Source organism: Alosa alosa, chromosome 17, assembly GCF_017589495.1.
Source record: "Alosa alosa isolate M-15738 ecotype Scorff River chromosome 17, AALO_Geno_1.1, whole genome shotgun sequence".
Taxonomy (NCBI): domain Eukaryota; kingdom Metazoa; phylum Chordata; class Actinopteri; order Clupeiformes; family Clupeidae; genus Alosa; species Alosa alosa.
The window spans coordinates 20,719,397-20,739,727 of NC_063205.1; the positions used below are offsets into that span (position 1 = coordinate 20,719,397).

A 20,331-nucleotide genomic window follows, 5' to 3' on the forward strand; every position below is an offset into this window, starting at 1 on the left:
CTCAAGCCACTGCACTCTCACTCTCTTTCTCTTCCTCACATACACACACACATACTTCACATACACAAACATGTTCTCTCCCTCACATACACACACACTCTCTCTCTTACACTCTCTCTCTCTCTCACTCACACACACAGTCACACACACTGTTGCTGAGTAGGAAAAGGCCTTATTTTAGCACATCATTCCTGATATATCTCTGTTGCTTTCAAATTGTTGTACATCCCAGAATAGAGAAGCATGGCAGGAAGTAGTGGTATTCAGGGGGAGTGTTTAATACATTGTTCAGATGATGCACCTACTGTATGAACATAAAGTCATGGAACACACTACTGAGAGCAGCTGAAATAAGAGCCTATCGCCCCATCCTTGATCTTGCTAAAGGTCTCCCTGAGGGTAGAATGCCATCCATATTGTATCACAGAAAATGCCGTAGCGTCTTTACTATGAAGAAACTGCTTGACAAGATCCTTGCAAAAGACATATCTGCAGAACCGTCTGTCACAGAAAACCTAAGAAAATCCGCAAGTACGGTGTTCATTTTAGGACATCCTCAGACTCAGGTGTCAGACTCAGAAAAACATCTGTCATTTTCAGACAAAACTGCCTCAGCGTCAGAAAAACCTCTGTCATCCTCAGATAAAACTGCGTCAAACCAAACGGCCTCTGAAAAACATCTCTAAGGAGTCAGGTCTCAGAAAAAACGCTATCAGAAAAAGTGGAGTCAGGTCTCAGAAAATCAGGGGAAAGAAGACGACGACGGATACAGAACGGTGAGTTTAATATTATGCTTAATACATTTATTCTGTCACTGGCATGTTATATTTGGTGCTTGGTTAGATGTAGAAATTATAAGTAAAGGTAGAAAGTGATCCAATGGTACACATTGTAGGAAATCCATGTATGTAACTTAGCTAACCTCACTTCGCTAGTAACATTAGCAGCTGCTGTAAGGCACATACTGGAGGATGCTACGTACTACATACAGCAAAATAATTTGTTTTTCGTAGGACTACGGTACGTTCAATGAGCTAGGGAAAAGTGAGTTAAACATCTTTCCACCACAAAAGTCCAGAACGACACCTGGACCATTATTTCTTACTTTTGCTAACCGTTTCCCAGTTGTACACTACCTACCAGTAAAAAACCTGCATTATTATCATCACATCATTATTCCCAAACCCCCATAAAGACAAATGTGCTATGCCATGATGTAATACCATATAATACCATTATAAAACGTTAGCAGTTGTCATCGTCATTGCACAACAATAATAGAGAGACATAAAGATAGACAGGTACTTGAAATGTAATCCCCAGGGGACAATAACTGCAGCGTTTTTGTATTAATTTGATTTGAGATGTTATCTTAACTTATTTAGAGAAATGTGGCGTGTTGTTACTACCTGCTATTTCATGTAATGGTATGGATTTTGGGGCAGCCGTAGCCTAATGGTTAGCACTTCGGATGGTTCGAACCCCGACCAGTAGGACCGGCTGAAGTGCCCTAACACCTCTGAAGGCACCTAACTCCTCGCTGCTCCCCAAGCGCCGCTGTTGATGCAGGCAGCTCACTGTGCCAGGATTAGTGTGTGCTTTACCTCACTGTGTGCTGAGTGTGTTTTACTAATTCACGGATTGGGATAAATGCAGAGACCAAATTTCCCTCACGGGATCAAAAAAAAGTATATATACTTATACTTACTATATTATATGGTATTACATCATGGTCTCCAGTTTTAGTTACCAGAGTTGTAAGATCACATATTAGGCTACTACATGGAAAGACTAGCCTGGCGGGCCATCCTATATCATTGAAATGTATAGTCTGGAATCGACCCATTCACCTCGCTTAATCCAAGGGGCGGGCAGAGAATTGTCTTTCAAACTGCCTAGGCATGCAATAGGCCAGCGCTACGACCAATCAGAACAAAGAGCAGGATGACGTGGCCAGAGCAAAACGGCAAAACGGCCTTCTTCGAAAGGAATGAAAGTGCATTGTGTTCAACTTTCAAAGACAAGCACAACTCCTCCAAAGTTGACGCCAACGCCGATTCAAACAACCACTCTTCGTTCGCCATAGCCACCTTCCTTGTTGTTCACCGTCGCAGGACTGTCGTCATCCTGTTAAGCCCGCCTTAAGACTATCTAACAAAACAGAGCGCTGTGATTGGATGACGTCCACGACGTCAGCCAACAGAAATCCCTATGGTTTGCTACTAGACGTACAGGCTGAGCAAATTAATTTGCTGCCGCTAGGGTGCGTCTAGATTTCTAGGCTATGAAAAGACGGTAATAATCTCATAATCAGATGTCAGCAGAATAGTTACAAGATTACATTAGACCTACTAACTGTACCTACTGTATTTTAAACAGTGATATTTATAGAATTTTTGATTATTGTACTCTACTCCATGGTACTATGTAAATTGCCCCTTGGGGATAAATAAAGTGTTTTTGAATTGACACAAACGAGAGTAGGCCTAGTAATATTTTCGATGACCTCGTTTCACTTCAGCCATAGGCTACAAACTGCAAGGAGCTCCTGCCCAGCTAACTGGACGTCCCGTTGTAAGATCACATATTACTACATGGAAAGAAGGTAAAAATCTCGATAATCAGATGATTTAATCAGCAGGATAGTAGTTACAAGAGTACATTAGACTTCCTGATATGACACAAATGTAATATTTTCATTGACGCGAGCAACAAGGGTACAAGTTGTAAAACATTTGTTTGTGTGCAAATTAATAACATATGTTGCTTACAATGCTAAAAACGAACCTAATACAATGTTTAGCTTAGTCTACGACACGTAACATGCGAGTATTACACTAGTATTACAGCTAGCTAACTGGGCTACGTGTGGCAAACTCAAGTAAATGACAAAACTTACCACTCTGAAGTAGTCATTTCCAATCTATGGGGAAGTAGTCATTTCCAATCTATGGGGTTGCTCCTCTATTTCAGATTATTCCTCTGATTCAGGCTCAAATATGCTGTTCAACACCTACTGTATGTCTCCATAGTATCTCCACTTTGGCTGTTTCAGTGAGTGGTGTCGGCCATGTTGGCGTCTTTGCTCTGGAGCTTCGCTCGTTGTAAACCAACCAATCAGCACGCAGTTCATCTAAATATTCATGAGCACACCATAAAAGGGAGAAAACCTCTCATTTCATTCTAGGGCCTATTTCCTAGGCTTGCCTTAGGGCACATAGAACAGCAGGCCATTTTCAGCCCAACCAATGTTACATACTCTATTCGGAAACCTTAATGAACAGCGTGAAATACCCTATGTAATCATTCTATCACCCCTTTAAAAGATGTTGAGGGAAGGGTGTTGAGATACAAGGTCTCATGGATGAAGAGGATGGTTGCTCTGAATATCAGCTCTCAAAGCATCACCGTTGTGCATGCAATCTTCTGAACTTGATCTCAACAGCAGATGCTGCAAAAGCCAACTCGGATCAGGTCTACAAAAATGTTCCCCGTGCAGCATTTGCAAAATGCACAACACTGTGGAACAAGAGTGCTCGCTCCACTACAGCTGCAGAGGTAATTGAGAGGGAATGCAAGCTCCAACTCATTCGCCCAAATGATACTAGGTGGAACTCCTTTTTTTCAGTGGAACGATTGCTAAGAATCATCCAAGAAAGTGGAGATGGAGCCATCAGAGCAGTTTGCATTGCACTTAAAGTCCCCATGTAAGTGTTATGCTGCACAAACACATTGTCTTCCAAATAGCAGTTATATTCTTATTGCTTATGCAATATCAACTAATGTAATATTTAGTATTGTCTGTGTATGTTCCAAATGTTATCGCCATATGACATTTTGTATGATTTTCTATTGTTGTGTGACAGGTTCAGCCCTGCAGAACTTGCCTTCTTGGCTGAATATGCTGCTACCATGAGCCCTATCGCCAAGGCACTGAACATAATGCAGACAGAGGTGAATGTCCATATGGGATGGCTGGTGCCCACTATAACCCTCCTAATTGTGAAGCTTGACCGCCCATAACCTCTTCCAAGTTCTGCCAGCCACTGATCTTCGCCCTGCAAGAAGGAATACAGCAGCGGTTTGGACCCATGCTTCCCAACCCTGAATTCATTGTAGCTGTGATTTTACTTCCAAAGTTTCGCACGTCTTGGACAAGCAATGAGGAATTGCTGAAACTGGGTAAGTCATTGGTTCTTTAAATACTGAAGAGCATTATTTCCATAGCCTTGTCACACTAATGGTCATATCTGGTTATGGAGACACATACAGTAATCTTTTCTTTCTTTCCTTTATTTGGTCCCATGGACATTCTGTGTAGGCATGAACTACATCAAGACCCAGTTGGAGCAGGAGCCAGTGCAGTCTAACCAGTCAGAGCAGGAGGAGGAGGAAGAGGACTACTTTGACATCATGAAAGACAACATCCTAGAGACCTCTAAGCAGCTTGATGTATACCTGGCCAGCACAGCTACCACAATGGCCGTTCTCAAATTAATGCCTGCCGTGTACAGATTGTCACTTAAGGTAAATACGCCGTTGCCTGCCTCGGCAGCCTGTGAGAGACTCTTCAACTCCTTTTAAAACTCAATGAAAAAACAGGTTGTTTTGTTTGTTTTTTTGAGACTTAATGGAGATGGATTTCTAATGATGTTAAGTGTAAGTTTTATCCTTAATGGAGACTTGAAATGGAGTTGAAGATTGAAATGTACTATATACTAGTTTATAATTTCTAATGATGTTAAGTTTAAGTTTCATACTTAATGGAGACTTGAAATGGAGTTGAAGATTGAAATGTACTATATAGTTTATATGTACTATAAGAGCACTATAAGCAGAGAATACATGTTCTTGTCAAATTAAAACGTATGCACTGAATCAAAAATGTTTACAGCTGTATGGTAATTGAGGGCCTAGCAGCGAAGCTGCGAAGGCATCCATTGAGTTACTAGCTTTTCCTATTATTATACTTCCGCCATTGGAGTCTATGGCAGCCCATAGAACGCCTGGCTAAAAAGTGCTGAAATTTGGCAGAAAGTTTCGGGAAACTCCACTGACCACTCACATTCATTTACGGATCTCTAAACCCAGCTGTCTAGCGCCACCAACGGGTTAAAATTTGGCCGAAAATTTAACCGCTGGGTCTAAAGCAGGGGTCTCAAACACCCGGCCCGCGGACCAAATCCGGCCCACGTCCGGCCCAATTCCGGCCCGTGGCGTATGTCAAAATAATAATGTAATCCGGCCCTCGAGGCTATTTTTAATTGCGACAAACAACGATACTGATTAAAATAGACGATAGATCCAAGTACGGTGACAAATCTCATTTGTACTCTCCTCCACTATTTGCTAGACATCCAGAGCTTGATTCAAACCCAAAATCGCTGCACAAAGTTTTCAGGAAATACTTGTATTACACAAATAAACACAAAGACGTGCATTTGTAATGAAGCGGAAGCGATGCAGGCCATAGTTTTGCACAAATTGAAGCAGAAATAGGCCTACACCAATGTTGAAAAACGTTCACGTGTGAGTCTTAGGTAGGCTATGTTATTCACCTATTCTGATTCTGAAGGAGAATATCCTTTTGGAGATTATGATCGATCGTCTATTGACAGTGATAGTCACGGTGCGTCTGTGAATGGAGGTGCGTCTTTACGTGCACGACAGTGTCCACTAAGCATACAATGCTTATTTCGACCCTCTGCTCAAGATAGCTTGGAGGTTGTAGGTAATTGTGATAATAGTGTCCGTAATGGACGTGGTACAGCAGGGCTAGTAGAAATAGGGTTCTAAAGAACTACAAAGTCACCCGCAATATGATGCGAACTTCTGGGTACTCAGATTACCAGCGATATGACCAGGATACTTTATTGTAAGCCTTGTGGTTTAGTAATAGTTTACTATTGTTGGTATACATCTTAGGTGTTTTCCTGTTAATTTGTTATATGGGTAATATGACAAAAAAGAAAGTAAACCTACTCAAATATGTTAATCCAGTATTTACTGAAAGGTGCATAATTTGAGGTGCTTACCATCCAGTGGCAAATTAGATGGGTAAATTTACCCCCTTCATACACTTTTGTTTATATGTCAAAGATTTTTACATTTACAGTAGGACTTTATCTCTGACCACTTTCAAGCCATGGTCTATTGAAAGTTTGATATAAAAATCCAATGGTGTTGCTTTCTTAACCCTGACGCCTAGTTTCCCAGGTTTAAAAAAGTTGAGAGGAACATGTTTTTATTTGGTGTGAAAGACACACATATGCCTACCTGTTTTTATGTTTTTTTTGGTTTGTTTTTATCATTTGTATTAATATTTATTTTATCATTATTTTATTTATAAGCTAAGGTTGCTAGCACAGGTGTCTAAAATAGATAACAAGACTTGCACTTTCCGTTTGTAGTTTTGTGTTTGAAAAAACAGTATTTGAAAAAAAAAAAAACATTGCATTTTAGGAAATAGCCATTCTTTTTTTGTATTATTCTTTAACACTGACGTGGCCCTCCAATCAGATGACATCGGCAGAAGTGGCCCCCAGCTCATTTGAGTTTGAGACCCCTGGTCTAAAGTTATGAAATTCGGCGCACTGATTCAGGACCATTCCATGATCAACCAATGGGTTGAACCTGGATTGCATTCACGCATGTGACCATTGATTTTCACATATCAGGCACCGTTGGAATCCCTGGACCGACCTAAGTTCAATGACCCCTATTACGTAACTTTCCGCCATATTGGATTTAGTCCAAACTCTACAAAAAGTTTCAGCGGTTACAAATTTCTTCCGATTTTCACAGAACTTGGTGGAGATGATCTTCAGACCGAGCCGCACAAACGATACTTGTCAGATTTTTTAATTTCAAGGTTATTTGCCCTTGACAGCCAATCACACATGGCGACGATGCCGCCTAACAGGAAGTGGGCTAACATCTTAGCAACGCTTTGATGTAAAAAGTCCAAACTTGGTATAGAGACTTGGTACCTGATTGTGGGGACGCACTAGGAAATTGGCATCATTTGGCCTTTACAGGGGGCACTGCAATAAAGGAAATGAGCTTGTATCTCAGCAACGCTTTGACGCACTAGGAAATTGCCATCATTTGGCCTCTATAGATATGCTCTATATAGAAATAGATTGGCTCTATATAGAAAGTGAGCTTGTATCTCAGCAACGCTTTGATGTTTGACGTCCAAACTTAATACAGGGACAAAGTAGCTGATTGTGAGGACATGCAAGGAAAGTGGTCTCGTTTGGCCTCTAGGGGTGCTGTAATAAAGAGAGTGAGCTCACATCTCAGCAACTCTTTGATGTATGAAGTCCAAACTTGGTAGAGGGACATGGCAGCTGATTGTGAGAGGGCACAAGGACATTGGTGCAATTTGGCCTTTAGGGGCACTGTAACAAGGTAAATTAGCTTATTTCTCAGCCATTCTTTATCCAATTGCAATCAAACTTGCTGTGAGTGCTTGCTCATGCCATGTCAACGCCATTCCTGCTATAGAGCACTGCTAGGCCCCTTCATTGCTGCTTGCAGCTATATTTAACAATGTTATTACTACAATGTTAAAATGGTAAATGTACTGCAATTGACATTACATATTTGCGTTGCAGTTAAATAAATCTATTAAAGATGTATAACCAGCCTTTGTTGGTTTTTGCTATTGATATTTAACTCTGAAGATTACCCTGACAGATGACCAGAATTGTAAGTCAGAATGAAAACTGGGCCATAGATGGTAAGCACATTACATTAACCTAGAACTGACTTAATTAAAATGTCACAGCCTGTTTTTTTTAATTATTAGAATTAGAATATAAACATTAAGAGAATCAATCATTATGCAGGTAATTTTACTTTTAATACTTAAAGTACATTTAAAATCAGGTACTTTTTACTTTTACTTAAGTAGGGTTGTCATATTGGTACTTCTACTTTCACTAAATTAAATATTTCTCTGGTTATTAGTACTTTTACTTAAGTACTGAGATTCAGTACTTCCTCCACCACTGGAGATATCACACATCATGAAGAGCGGAATCTAAGCTTTCCAATGATATTAGTGCCAAATTGCTGTGATAAATGGTTTGCGAGAAAATTAGCATTGAACTTACATGCAATTTAATCATATTTGCATTTTGCACACAGTGCACACCCATTACTCTTGGTTAAATATCTCACTAACCCTTCACACAACACATGACAAACCCAATATCACAATAAAGCATGCCTCTGTGCAATAAGTGGTTCCTGAGTAATCCGGTTTTGAAATTGCAACACATTTCTACATAGTCTCATTGGGGCAAAATTATAATGTATTCAAATGTAAACTCTTTGTCAGTACATACATTTTTGTAAATTGCTCAGCCATAGATCATCCCACCATCATGGTTATTTTATTGCCAGGTTCCAGCCAATCCTACTTACACAGATACATGAATATATTTCTATTGGCATGCTTCCTAGTAACATTAATGCAAAATATGACAAAAAATCAAATAATGAGACACAAATATTTTTTTTCCTGCCCGACATAAGCCATATGCAAACATCCACATCATACGTTGCCAGATATGGGTATGTCCTGAAAAAGGAAGAGCATGTAGGCTGGCTAGATGACCATTACAATGACCAATATCTTATCTTAAATGAACTAGCTGAATAACACAGGTGACCACTTATTAGGGTGGTCCTTATTTTTCAACTTTTAAAAGTTCATGCTCTCACCCCACAAATATGTTTGAATAAATAAAAAAAAACAATTGGGCAAATTTTTATGAATATTTAGAGGTTGCTCAGGACCTTTGAAGTTTAACACATATTGTGCAATGTGCATATTTTTGGGATTTTTCGCGTATTATGTGATACATTGTGCTAGCATGTATAATTGTTTAATAATATATGCTTATGACAGCAATGGACTTATTTGACCAGTCAATGCAATGTGTATTGATTATTGGTGACCACATGTGGTGGTTTTACCTACATCACCTAATGAATCTTAAAATGGGAATTCCATATTGTCCATGCAAATTTACAATGATGATTTGCTGATCTCATCTGCTGATTCCGGTATTTCCCAATAATATGGTGTTGTGAGCAATTTTCATAGCAACTCCTGTTTTAGTTGTGATATGTCTTTCAAAGCAAGAACACTTCAATGTGAATGAAGCACAGTAGACAACATACACTGAGACAATGGCTGAAGCAACACGAAGCAAGTCCGCTATATGGTTACTCGGATCAGAAGAGACTGAAATAACTGGAACAAAGTTACCCTCCAAGAAGCAGGTTTCATGTGTGTTGTAATATCAATTTCAATTTAATTTCACTTATAGAGCGGCAAAACATTACTCATGTGTCATGACGCTTTACAGAGTGTTAAACATTTAAAGAGAGCCCATGAGTAACAGGGGCGAGGAAAAACTCCCTAGAATTGAAGATACATATAGGAAGAAACCTCGAACAGATCCACGACTCAAGGGCCAGACCCAAGGGTATCACATAAAACATTAAAAAAAACTTCATGAAAGTGCAACAGCGGTGATAAAAGAAGTCTTGGTATTCTAGGACAAGGCTAGGATTCCTGTTCGTCCCCAACATCATGCCATAAAACAACTGGAAACACTTCAGGACAAATGGCAGAAACCAAGAAAAATGCCAAGAGAACTTCCAAGACTCAGCAGTCCAATGTAGAGGCCTTTGTAGACCAGTTAGGAGACCTGTTTGATATTGCATTTCAGGATGCCCTCATTCATCTCAAGAATCCATAAGATAGAGACTTTCCTCTGGCCCAGAGTGAAAATGGACGTCTCAGGTGTACAACTGTACAATATGATGATACTATACTATAGTACAGTTCAACATTCTGTCATTACGTCATACAAGCAAGTGATTTTGGTTTGTTTGTTTCTTTCTTTCTATGATTTTGCAGTAGGGCTTTGACTTTTGCCCAAAAATCATATTCGAAGTTTGCACGAAAGGCTGAGCATTTATGTGTGTGTTAAAATTGTTATTATATTAAGCAAACAAGATATTCAGTGTCGGAGTGATGTAATGAGCAGAATATAACAGAGCTCCATCGGAAATACACGAGCTTACAGGAACCTTTCGTAAGTCAATGATGTTTTCGGAAGAAAAACACACTGTCACGACTGTTTTTTTTATTTTATTATATATAATATTTTATTATATTTTATTATATTATTAAAAGTCAGACTCTGGATTAAAACACTGTTATTCACTGTTCTTATAAAAAAATAAATAAAAATAAGCCAGTCAGGCTAATTACTGAATAGATAAAATAAATAAATAAAAGGTAGACTAGGCCCTATTTGGTAGCCTAGAAATCTAGACGCACCCTAGCGGCGGCAAATTAATTTGCTCAGCCTGTACGTCTAGTATCAAATCATAGGGATTTCTATTGGCTGACGGTGGACTTCATCCAATCACAGCGCTCTATTTTGTGAGAGAGTCTTAAGGCGGGCTTAACAGGATGAACAACAAGAAAGGTGGCTATGGCGAACGAAGAGCGGTTGTTTGAATCGGCGTTGGCGTCAACTTTGGAGGAGTTGGACTTGTGCTTGTGCAACACAATGCACTTAAGTCATTACTTTCAAAGAAGGATGTATTTGCTGTTTTGCCGACCGGATACGGATATGGTCGTAGCGCCTATTGCATGCCTAGGCAGTTTGAAAGACAATTCTCTGCCCGCCCCTTGGATTAAGCGAGGTGAATGGTTCGATTCCAGACTATTCATTTCAATGATATAGGATGGCCCGCCAGGCTACCTATTTGGTAGCCTGTACGCAATTCAAAACAAGCACATTCTACCATACGGCCCATTAACCGATTGTTTCACTCACATATTCTACCAGCCAGCCATTACTGACATTGTTAAGCGATCTGACAACAATTACCAAAAACAAGGCACTGATGCAGAGCATCAATCAAACATGTAGCCTATGGCCAAATTAGAACTAGCCATTGGGCTATCTGGCTGCTATGCAGAGTTTTTTTAAATTGTTCGCCAAAAACACGAGGTGATTCACATTTTCTGGCTCTAGAGAAGAGCGTTGCTTTGTGACTATGTTCCCCGCGGTGGAAAACACTCGTTCCGCCCTCACGGATGTCCCGCATATTGCCAGGTAGCCGCGTGCCAGCTTAGCTAGATGGGGGTACTTGGGGCCTCTCTCTTTCCACCAGGACAGCGGGTTGCTGTCAGACGGGGGTGGGAGCTCACTGTCGTAGGCCATCATTTCTCTTTGGAGCACATCTTCATTCGGTCTGACTGTTAAAAATAAATTAGTTTTTGTTAAGGTTTTTTTTTGGGCTACGTTTTATACACATTTTTTTATAATTCCAATGTAGGGCTATATTCAAACATTTTGTATAATTTATTATTGATATCATTATTACCTCCTCCCAGTTTTGGCAGTACACATCGCCAAAGAGGTCCCCCATCGCGCTAAGTGTGTTCTTTTCCTTGCGCTGCTCCCTAGTTGTGGCGTTCTCATCTTGGCCAGGGCCTTCCTCTTCGCCTGTCTCCTCGCTGACCTCTGCAAGCTCCCTCTGAACCTTATCTCGCACTGCCTGCCGCGACTCTTGTTCTAAATGAACCAGTCGGTGAAAACGCGGGTCGAGGTAGCTGGCTGTGTTCAGTAGCAAGAGTGCATCTTTGTCGGGGCCATATCGCGCCTTCAGATCAGTCGACATTGTTTTCATCTCTTTCACGCCTGCCGGGTCATCGGTGGAGGGTTTCAGTTGTGTCAGAAGCACATACTGCAGGGGGAGGACCGCTGATGCTGTTGGGTAGTTTTCTGTTGACAGCGCCTGGGTGGCTACTTTTAAGGGCTTCAGCACGTCTTTCACCTGTGGGACAAACACACAGTGCCACTAAGTTCAGATAGCTAGCTAACATGCTAGCTAGAAAGCGCAGTTAGGCTATGTATCACCAGGGCCGCGTTTGGGCATTGGGCAAAGGGGCTGCTGCCCCGGGCCCCGGCCACTAGGGGGCCCCGGCGCGGGACATTTAAAAAAGAAAACAAGTGTCTTATCGTCACCTATCTTTGCCAGTATCAATGCATGCTATCACAGACAACAATGACTTCGCATGAGACCATTAGGAAATATGAAAGCGGATCTCGAAAAAAGAGAGAGCTTCAGCCAGACGTTCTCAGTAACACGGCCGTACGCACTGTGCGTATCAGCCAGTCTACTCAACAACGACAGAAAATTTATTGCCTGTGCGTGTATTCACACCAAATTGGCCTAGGCTACCATAACTTCTCAACTCTGCACAGTAGCCTATTCCATTAACTGCATGCCAGTAGGCTTGTCAGACACCAAACAGGACGAGGACCACAAAAGCGTCACGTTCAAAAGTTTATTTAAGGGTTGGGGGTTAAGGGGGTTTCAGGGGTTCGGGGGGTACAGGAGTTCCAAGAGTCTGCGTGTGTGTGTTCCCCCAGTAGCCGAACAGCGATGGCAGGAGCTGGATGATCCGGGAAGTCCTGGGGGAAACACACACACAACAGCAATTGAAACGAAGCAGCAGTACAGTCAAGGACTAGGCGGTATTCGTAGAAGAGGGACGGAAGGCAGGCCAAGATTACCGGGGCTGGAGAACACAGAAGTAGTCGAGCGGGTCCGGGATCACAGGCAAAGAGTCAGAGGCGTTTTCCAAAACAGGCAGGTAACTGGTGCTGGTTGCAGACGATCTGACAAGTGTGGACTGAAAAGCAAGGCTTTATATACAGGGCATGATGAGTGGTGAATGCAGTGCAGCTGGTAGGTAACGAGGGTGAGGCAGAGCAGAGCAGAGCAGGAACAGGTGGAGGTCAGACTTCAATCAGCGTGTGTTACCAGGCAGAGAGAGAGCTCATGACAAGGCTATTTACAATTTTCTGTAAAGTAAAGTTTGTAACGTTATCAAAATCAACTTAATGCAGAACTATGCACGCGCGCACCTTTTGTTTGAGCAGGAGAGATACACAGGCATGCTACAGAAGTTGTAGGCTAGCTTGTTGTTTTCTATTACTATCTATGCTGGTTATCAGCACACAATGGTATGAGCTAATTCATTAACTCGAGACTCATCATGGATATAACACGTTTTAAACAATGAAAACAGAAAGGATGGAGACAGCAAAGCGAGAGGAGTTATTTCAAATGGGCAAGCCGCAAGCACAAGGTAGGCAAGATTATTGCTGGTCAAAACGTTAGGCTAGCATTACCACTGTTTAGCCATACGTGAACGTAGCCTTCGCTAGAACAAAATTAGGTAACTTTAGCCTTTATAGGGCTATACAACGTTGTCCAAATAAATAGGTCGTCGTTAGGCGTTGTTGTTATAAAGATATTGCATGTGGATGCAGGGCTCTACAGTGCGCCCATTTCACTCGCACATGCGAGTAAAAATGATGCCGTGCGAGTGCAAAAAAATATTTAGGCGCACTGGTGCGAATGACTTCTAACCATGTCAATGTTTGTCTACAAAATACACCGCAACATTAAGAAACATTACTGGTGCAAACTATGGCAAGCCAAGAGTGCCACAATTACGTCTGGTTCTTGCACGTTTTAAGACACAAACAGCGTTAATAATGGCGTTTTTACAGCTTTTACGCCGCTTTTTACGGCGCGATTAGAGGTGACGCCGTGAAATCGCCCGTGAAAAATGCGTGAAAATGTGCCTCTTTTTACGCCGTTCTGAAGCTATTCAAGAGTGCCGTATAATACGCCGTTATATATGCATTCATTACACCGTCTTTTACACCGTATTTGTGTGCACAAAGCGGCGTCAAAGACGGCGTTTTCCTATGATAATTTCTCCCCACTCGTTCCCTCCCACTGACAGTAAATTTGAACTGTTTTCGCCCAAAAAGACCATACCATTACAGCACAGATCTTCATGTTGCAAGCCTATGTTTGTAGTTTACCATGCGTTTTGTTTGGGTAGCCTAAAAACTGTGTATGCACTTTGCTGTCATTCTAAATGTGTCTGCCATGCATTGTTTCGTCTATTTATATAGGCCTAGCCTACTTTTATCTTCGTTTCGCTGAACAACACCATTTATCATTCGTTTTGCTGAACCACACCGTAGTGGTTGATTACATCAATGACATGTAAAACTCAACAATGTTAGTGTAGGATAGGCCTAATGCACTATAGCCCACGGAGTCGAAAGGCTTTTGAAGCCTTGGACGTTCGAATCCCGCTTAATTTTGTTTTGCAGTCATTTTTTAAAATGTGAATTATTCGCCTACAGCCTCCAGTTGCTGTAAATGTGTGATGTCCGACGGTAATTGTAAAGCAATTTACAAAACATTCACTGAACAAAGGTGCTGATGTTGTACATGGAAATTTAGCTGAAAATATGGAAAATGCAATACAATCAAGTATTTTGGGCGAAGTGGAGGCACAAGTCGGCATGCAGAGAAAATGTTGGGCAGGCTACCTCCGAGAAAGAATGTGGAACGATGCAGCCCGGTCCCGACAGTATAGCTAATTGTAAAACAATTTACAAAACATTCACTGAACAAAAATGCTGATGTTGTACATGAAAATTAAGCTAAACCCATGGATAATGCAATACAATCCAGCATTTTGGGCGAAGTGGAGGCACAAGCCAGCATGCAGAGAAAACTGGGCAGGCTCCGACAGAGCAAGATAAAAAAAAAAGATGCGCGTTTTAAAAGGGATGCTTTTCAACACTGGATAACTTAAAACAAAAACAAATTGTCGAGCGTCTCTCTCTCACGATAAAGGGGTTGAAAACGGCCAATAAACTCCTCTATGGAGGCATATAGATGGCATGGGTAGGCTATGTCACGAGGTTGGTGTAAGGTTGCCAACAGTCCCGAATTGTGCGGGACATTCCGTATTTTGGGTGATTTTGATTTGTCCAGTCAGGGACAGCTCCATTCCCGATTTTCAATCACAGCTCATCGGCCTTGTTTAACTGTAGCCTACTACTAACTAACGCACCTGACGTGTCCAGTGCCGCCGCTACCACGCATCTCGCACTGTGCGCACGGCACCAAGGGACAGAAGGGGCACCACAATTTAGCCGGAGAAGCTTTACTACAAACTGCTTTTCACTTACAGTCCAAATCACAGTGCAGCCTGTCAAAGTGCCCTCAGATTTTATAATGGGTCAGTAGCCTAGTGTGAACCGGATAATTCTGCAATCTCGCGTTGTTTTTGTTACTCTCATGATTTCCTTTTAAAAGTTTTTTATATTAAAAAGGTGAAATCAATTAATGACAAGCCAACTGGAAACTTCCACCATCTCTCCCTCTCGTTCCCAATTAAAACGAGTAGCATAAAGTTCAAGTTAGATCTGCTGCATATGGAGACTGAGAGGACCCAAAAAGTATCATCCTTATGTAAGATGCTGTTGCTGCATTTTGACATTGGGATCTTTCTCTAAGAAGAGTGAAAAGCAATTTGCAGTAAAGCTTCTCATCTGGGTAAATTGTGGTGCCCCTTCTGTCCATTGGTCGTGCGCACAGTGCGAGATGCGCGGTAATTAAAAATCGGGAATGGAGCTAAAATGTTTAGTCGACTGCATAATTTGTCAGCTATGATGAAATTAGTTCAATAAGTTCCATTTTTCATGTCATGAATGTAACATGATAAAGTTTTGCAGCTGTCCAATATGGTCAATCTATTGTCTCAGTTGTGTATCATGCGAGGCGCCGAAGTAGGCTACATCATGCATTGGTTTGGTCCAGTTGGAAATGTTTCTGTGTAATTTGTCAGCTGTGATCAAATGCGTTCAATGAATTACACTTTTATGTCATAAATATAACATAGCTATCATTAAATGTTGGTGTATCTAGGCCTCTCTTATGTTCAATCAAATTGGCTTTTTCCACCCGTTTTTTTTTGTGCTCACCCATTTGTACATTTCTGGCTATGCTAGACCATCATACAGAGAAAGCCTGCAGTTGCTTTTCGTGGATTGCCAATCACACTGCCTTTGCAAAGCCTCTGAATGCAGTCAGCTGCCCTGTTTACTGGCAAATTTGCATCTAGCGATTGATTCTACAGTGGACTTAAGCTGCCACCTTGTGGCAAAATGGTGTAGGCCTAATACACTTCACGCAGCTCTAAGAATCACGGGAGGCGCGAATGAAGTGGCCACTTCTAAATGGGACCCACTGTAGGCTAATTCATTATGTAAACTGCTGACTCACGAAATCTATTGTAGCAGGTCACAAAACTGATTTTGTGATTCTATTATGCATTTCGTCCACTTAGGCCTAATGAAATTATCGTGACACATAATTCATTCCGTAAACTGCTGACTCATGTAATGTAGCCAATTGTAGCAGGTCACAAAGCTGATTACTTGAATCTATTATGCATTTCGTCCACGTAATGACATTATCGTGACACATAATTCATTCTGTAAACTGCTGGCCTTATTATACATGATTCTAATTTCGAAAGCATTGTATGTGATTCTATTATTAAGTTATTTGGACGGAATGCCTTCTGTAACACCAGTGGAAAATTGCATGTCACTGAATGCCATTTTACTGAATTACTTTTGACCAAAAAAAAAAAGTTTATTAAGTTATTCAGCATTATGTCCACGAAAGGAAAAGCCTTCTTTGACCACCAGTGAGCCTATAATCACACATTTGCAGCAACACCACAATACTTTAAAGTCCCCTGCTGTTTAGGAAAATGGACCACCGGAGGGGAGGGTCATGTCTTTTTATTCTTTGTTGAGGGGAGGGTCAATCATCATTTTTTTATTCTAGGAGGGAGGGTCACCCAACTTTTGTATTAATCATAAACAGCAATATTTGGGCCGTCGCCCATGGCCTCGCGTCTGATGGGCCTTGCACAACATGACATTAAGCGTTTATTCTTCATTAACGCCTGTAGCCTAAGCAAAAAGCTTAATGTGGCTTAATGTCCTAAAACAACAATCAGTGATCACCACATTTCTCTCATATTGCTCCTCAAAATCACTAAGAACATTTAGGTTACACCTGACGTGACAGCATGTTTCTTCAATCTCTTTCACTGACACATATGGAAAAGGCTTAACGTCCCAAAACAATGATCAATGATCATCAAATTTCTTTCTCATATTGCTCCTCATAACCATCTATAAAAATCTATCCCTAAGTTTTTTTTCTTTTGGAGCACGTCCGAATCCCAGGACATAACGCACTGTAGCTACCTCATAATAGGCTCGAGATATAATTCAAAAGGGGACAGATATGCCTAGGCTACTGCACTTAAAACTTAAAAAGATGAACCTTCCTGAACTTTTAAATTGCGATCAGTGACTGGCATCTGGTGAACGAAGCTTTGCGCACCTCCATGTCACAGGAGAGACTATAGGCTCGCCCTTCTATGAATTCAAAAAGGCCTAAGATTTCATGGCTGAGTTTGCGGCAAAGTATTGTAAGCAAGAAAATGTTTTTTTTTATTCTGATTCAGGATATGGCGAGTCAATGTCATTTATTTGTCCAATGTTAGCCTACAGACCAGTTTCCATAGTGCACATCTTATCAATAGTTTGCATGTCGAGTGTGTTTCTGCTCATTGACACGTAGGCCTAGCGTTCAGCACAATGATTCATGCCCAATCAATTCCCCCTGTTAAAGTGCTTTGTTACACTAGTTTGGTTTCGTAATGTAGCCTATGATGAACGGCTTACTGGACAAATAGCCTGTGACTCAGCTAATGGTATAGGCCATACAATCCCCCCTCTTAGACACGCTGGTGTAGCCTATTAGCCTACTATTAAAATGCACCGACAGGTACGTGTAAAGTAGGCTATCGCATGATTTCATGCACGTAGGCTAAGTGAAAAGGGCCTCGCACCTGTCAAGTTTGCGACGGCCCTGCAGCTCCCCCTAGGACAGCGGGAAAAAAGTTCAAGGTAGCAAGCTCCCAATTGACCCAGTATACTATATCTCCTATAGGCCAAGGCATCAATAAATTGTTGGGGAGGGTCATAGAAAAAATTCTTGCTGGCGAGGGAGGGTCACGTCTTTTTTGACTAACGCTCCCAAAACTCCTCCGGCCCCTTAAATAAATAACGAACAGGCCCTTAGTTTTACGAGTCATTGATTTAAGCACGATGTGGTTCAGCAAAACGAATGATAAAAGGCCTAGGCTATTCTAAATGTGTCTGCCATGCACTGTTTCATCTAATACTTTCTTCGTTTCGATGAAGCACACCGTAATATTATTACGCCAATAGGCTACAGCCCCCATCTTCGTTTCAATGAAGCACACCGTAGGCTAATATTATTACGGTGTGTGGAAGATAAAAGTATATTAGACGAAACAGTGCATGGCAGACACATTTAGAATGACAGCAAAGTGCATACAGGGGGTAGTTTTTAGGCTACCCAAACAAAATACATGGCAAACTACATAAAAGTTAGTCAACTTTGCAGCATGAGGATCTGTGCTGAATTGTATCGTCTGTTTTGGCGAAAGCAGTTAAAATTTAGTGACTGTGGGAGGGGCCAAAGGAGGAGAAATGATCATATGAGGAAAACGCCGTCTTTGTGCACACAAATACGGCGTAAAAGACGGTGTAATGAATGCACACAACGGCGTATTATACGGCACTCTTGAATAGCTTCAGAACGGCGTAAAAAGCGGCGCATTTTCACACATTTTATGGCGCATTTCACGGCGTCACCTCTAATCGCTGCGTAAAAAGCTGTAAAAACGCCGTTATTAATGCCGTTTGTGTCTTAAAACGTGCAAGAACCAGACGTAATTGTTGGCACTCTTGGCTTGCCATAGCAAACCATAGAATCACGTCGCGAATGCAGCATAAAAACTACACCTCCCATCAACGTTAGCAGTTTCGCATTGTGACTCGCTAGTAGTCGCTTCTATCAAATCCAAGAGCACGCAGAAAAAGTGGAAAGTTAGACTAGCCAGCCAAGATGCAAAGATTGAAGAAATTAGTTCTTCTATCCACCGAATTCATCGGATATCGGAGGAACAGGATGAGATTCTGAGAATGCAGTGAGAGAAGAAAAGGTAACCTAACATGCCTTTTAGCCCAGTTGACGTATTGGATGCAATATGCAAAATATAGCTGTAGCGAACAGGCACAAAAGTAGCTTCCCATAATACTCCCATTTTATTCAAAGGTAGAACGCTACTGACAACTTGTGGCTTCCACGCATGCTTGTGTGTTTACACCGAATACAAGCTGAAGTGCAAAACGAAAGTAGGCCTAACGTGTGCAAAACGAAAGTAGGCCTAACGTTTGCCTACTGCCCCCATCAATGCAGATATTTCAAATAAAAAGTAAAAGTATAAAAAATATATATATCCTTGATTAGCCTATGTTGGGTTTTGTGGAAGAAAATGGAATGTTTTATTATTAGTATTAGGCAGTATGCAGTCAGATAGGTCACCATGGGCATATTTGGATTAGCTACAGATGGATTCACAAATAAATAAATTAGCCTACATTTGGCAGGATACTTGATATACAGGCTAAATGCAAATATGGCAATGTATTATACTATTTTATATTAACAAAATGTAGGAAAATAGAACAGACTGAAAATAAAGTAGGCACTGATCTTTAAAATCCTATTTCCTGTAGCCTAAATGTTGTCAGTCATTCTTAATATTCGCAATTGGTGCTCTGGCATGTTTAAGTGTTAGCTGCAGTGTAATGTTAGATTATGTTTAAGTTAAGTACAGAACTGACTGTGCGCCCAAATTTTTGTCTGTGCGCCTAAATTTTTTAACTTGGGCGCACAAGTGCTCCTGGAAAAAAATGTTAGTGTAGAGCCCTGGGATGTTATTAGCCTACTACAGTAGGCTACTTTTTAACTGACCAATGCAGGAACCTAACCGGGACAAATATTATCAAAGTGTTGAAAGTTAGGTGGGTGTGTGCGTACCATCGCATTCATTCCTGCAGGCGCCCTGTCCACTTTTTTCAAAACGAGGATCAAAATAGTGATAAGTCCACGTCTAGGCATACTACCCCTGTCCCTGACAACGTTACCGTTATCGGCTACGACACCCCCCTTATTTGTATTTGATGTGGTTGGACTGTGTGCGTGCGCTAGACTGCGTGTTTCAATGTATTTAACGTTGTGGCTGGCTAGGGCTGCGAGTAGTAATTATCCTGAACTATCTGTCAAAATAAGCCCCGCCCCCTGAAACGTCATAAATCACGTCATAACCACGCCTCCTTTTTATGCAAATTAGCCACATGGTTGTCACCGTGTTGTTTGTTATTGTTTTTGTGAGTCATGTGACAGTCATGTGACTGGTGTCAAACCCTGGGCAGCCATATTGGATGT

The 20,331-nt window shown here is 41.3% G+C and overlaps 1 protein-coding gene across 1 annotated transcript in view; it reads right to left on the reverse strand.

Moving 5' to 3' along the window:
• Positions 1-11,169: 11,169 nt before the first annotated feature.
• Positions 11,170-20,331, reverse strand: part of LOC125311033 (E3 SUMO-protein ligase ZBED1-like) — a 13,576-nt gene continuing 4,414 nt past the window's right edge. The window contains exons 2-3 of the mRNA XM_048268843.1: positions 11,425-11,877; positions 11,170-11,223 (exon numbers count right to left, since the gene is read on the reverse strand). Coding sequence (XP_048124800.1) covers positions 11,170-11,223; positions 11,425-11,877 — 507 coding nt within the window. The remainder of the gene's footprint in view (positions 11,224-11,424; positions 11,878-20,331) is intronic.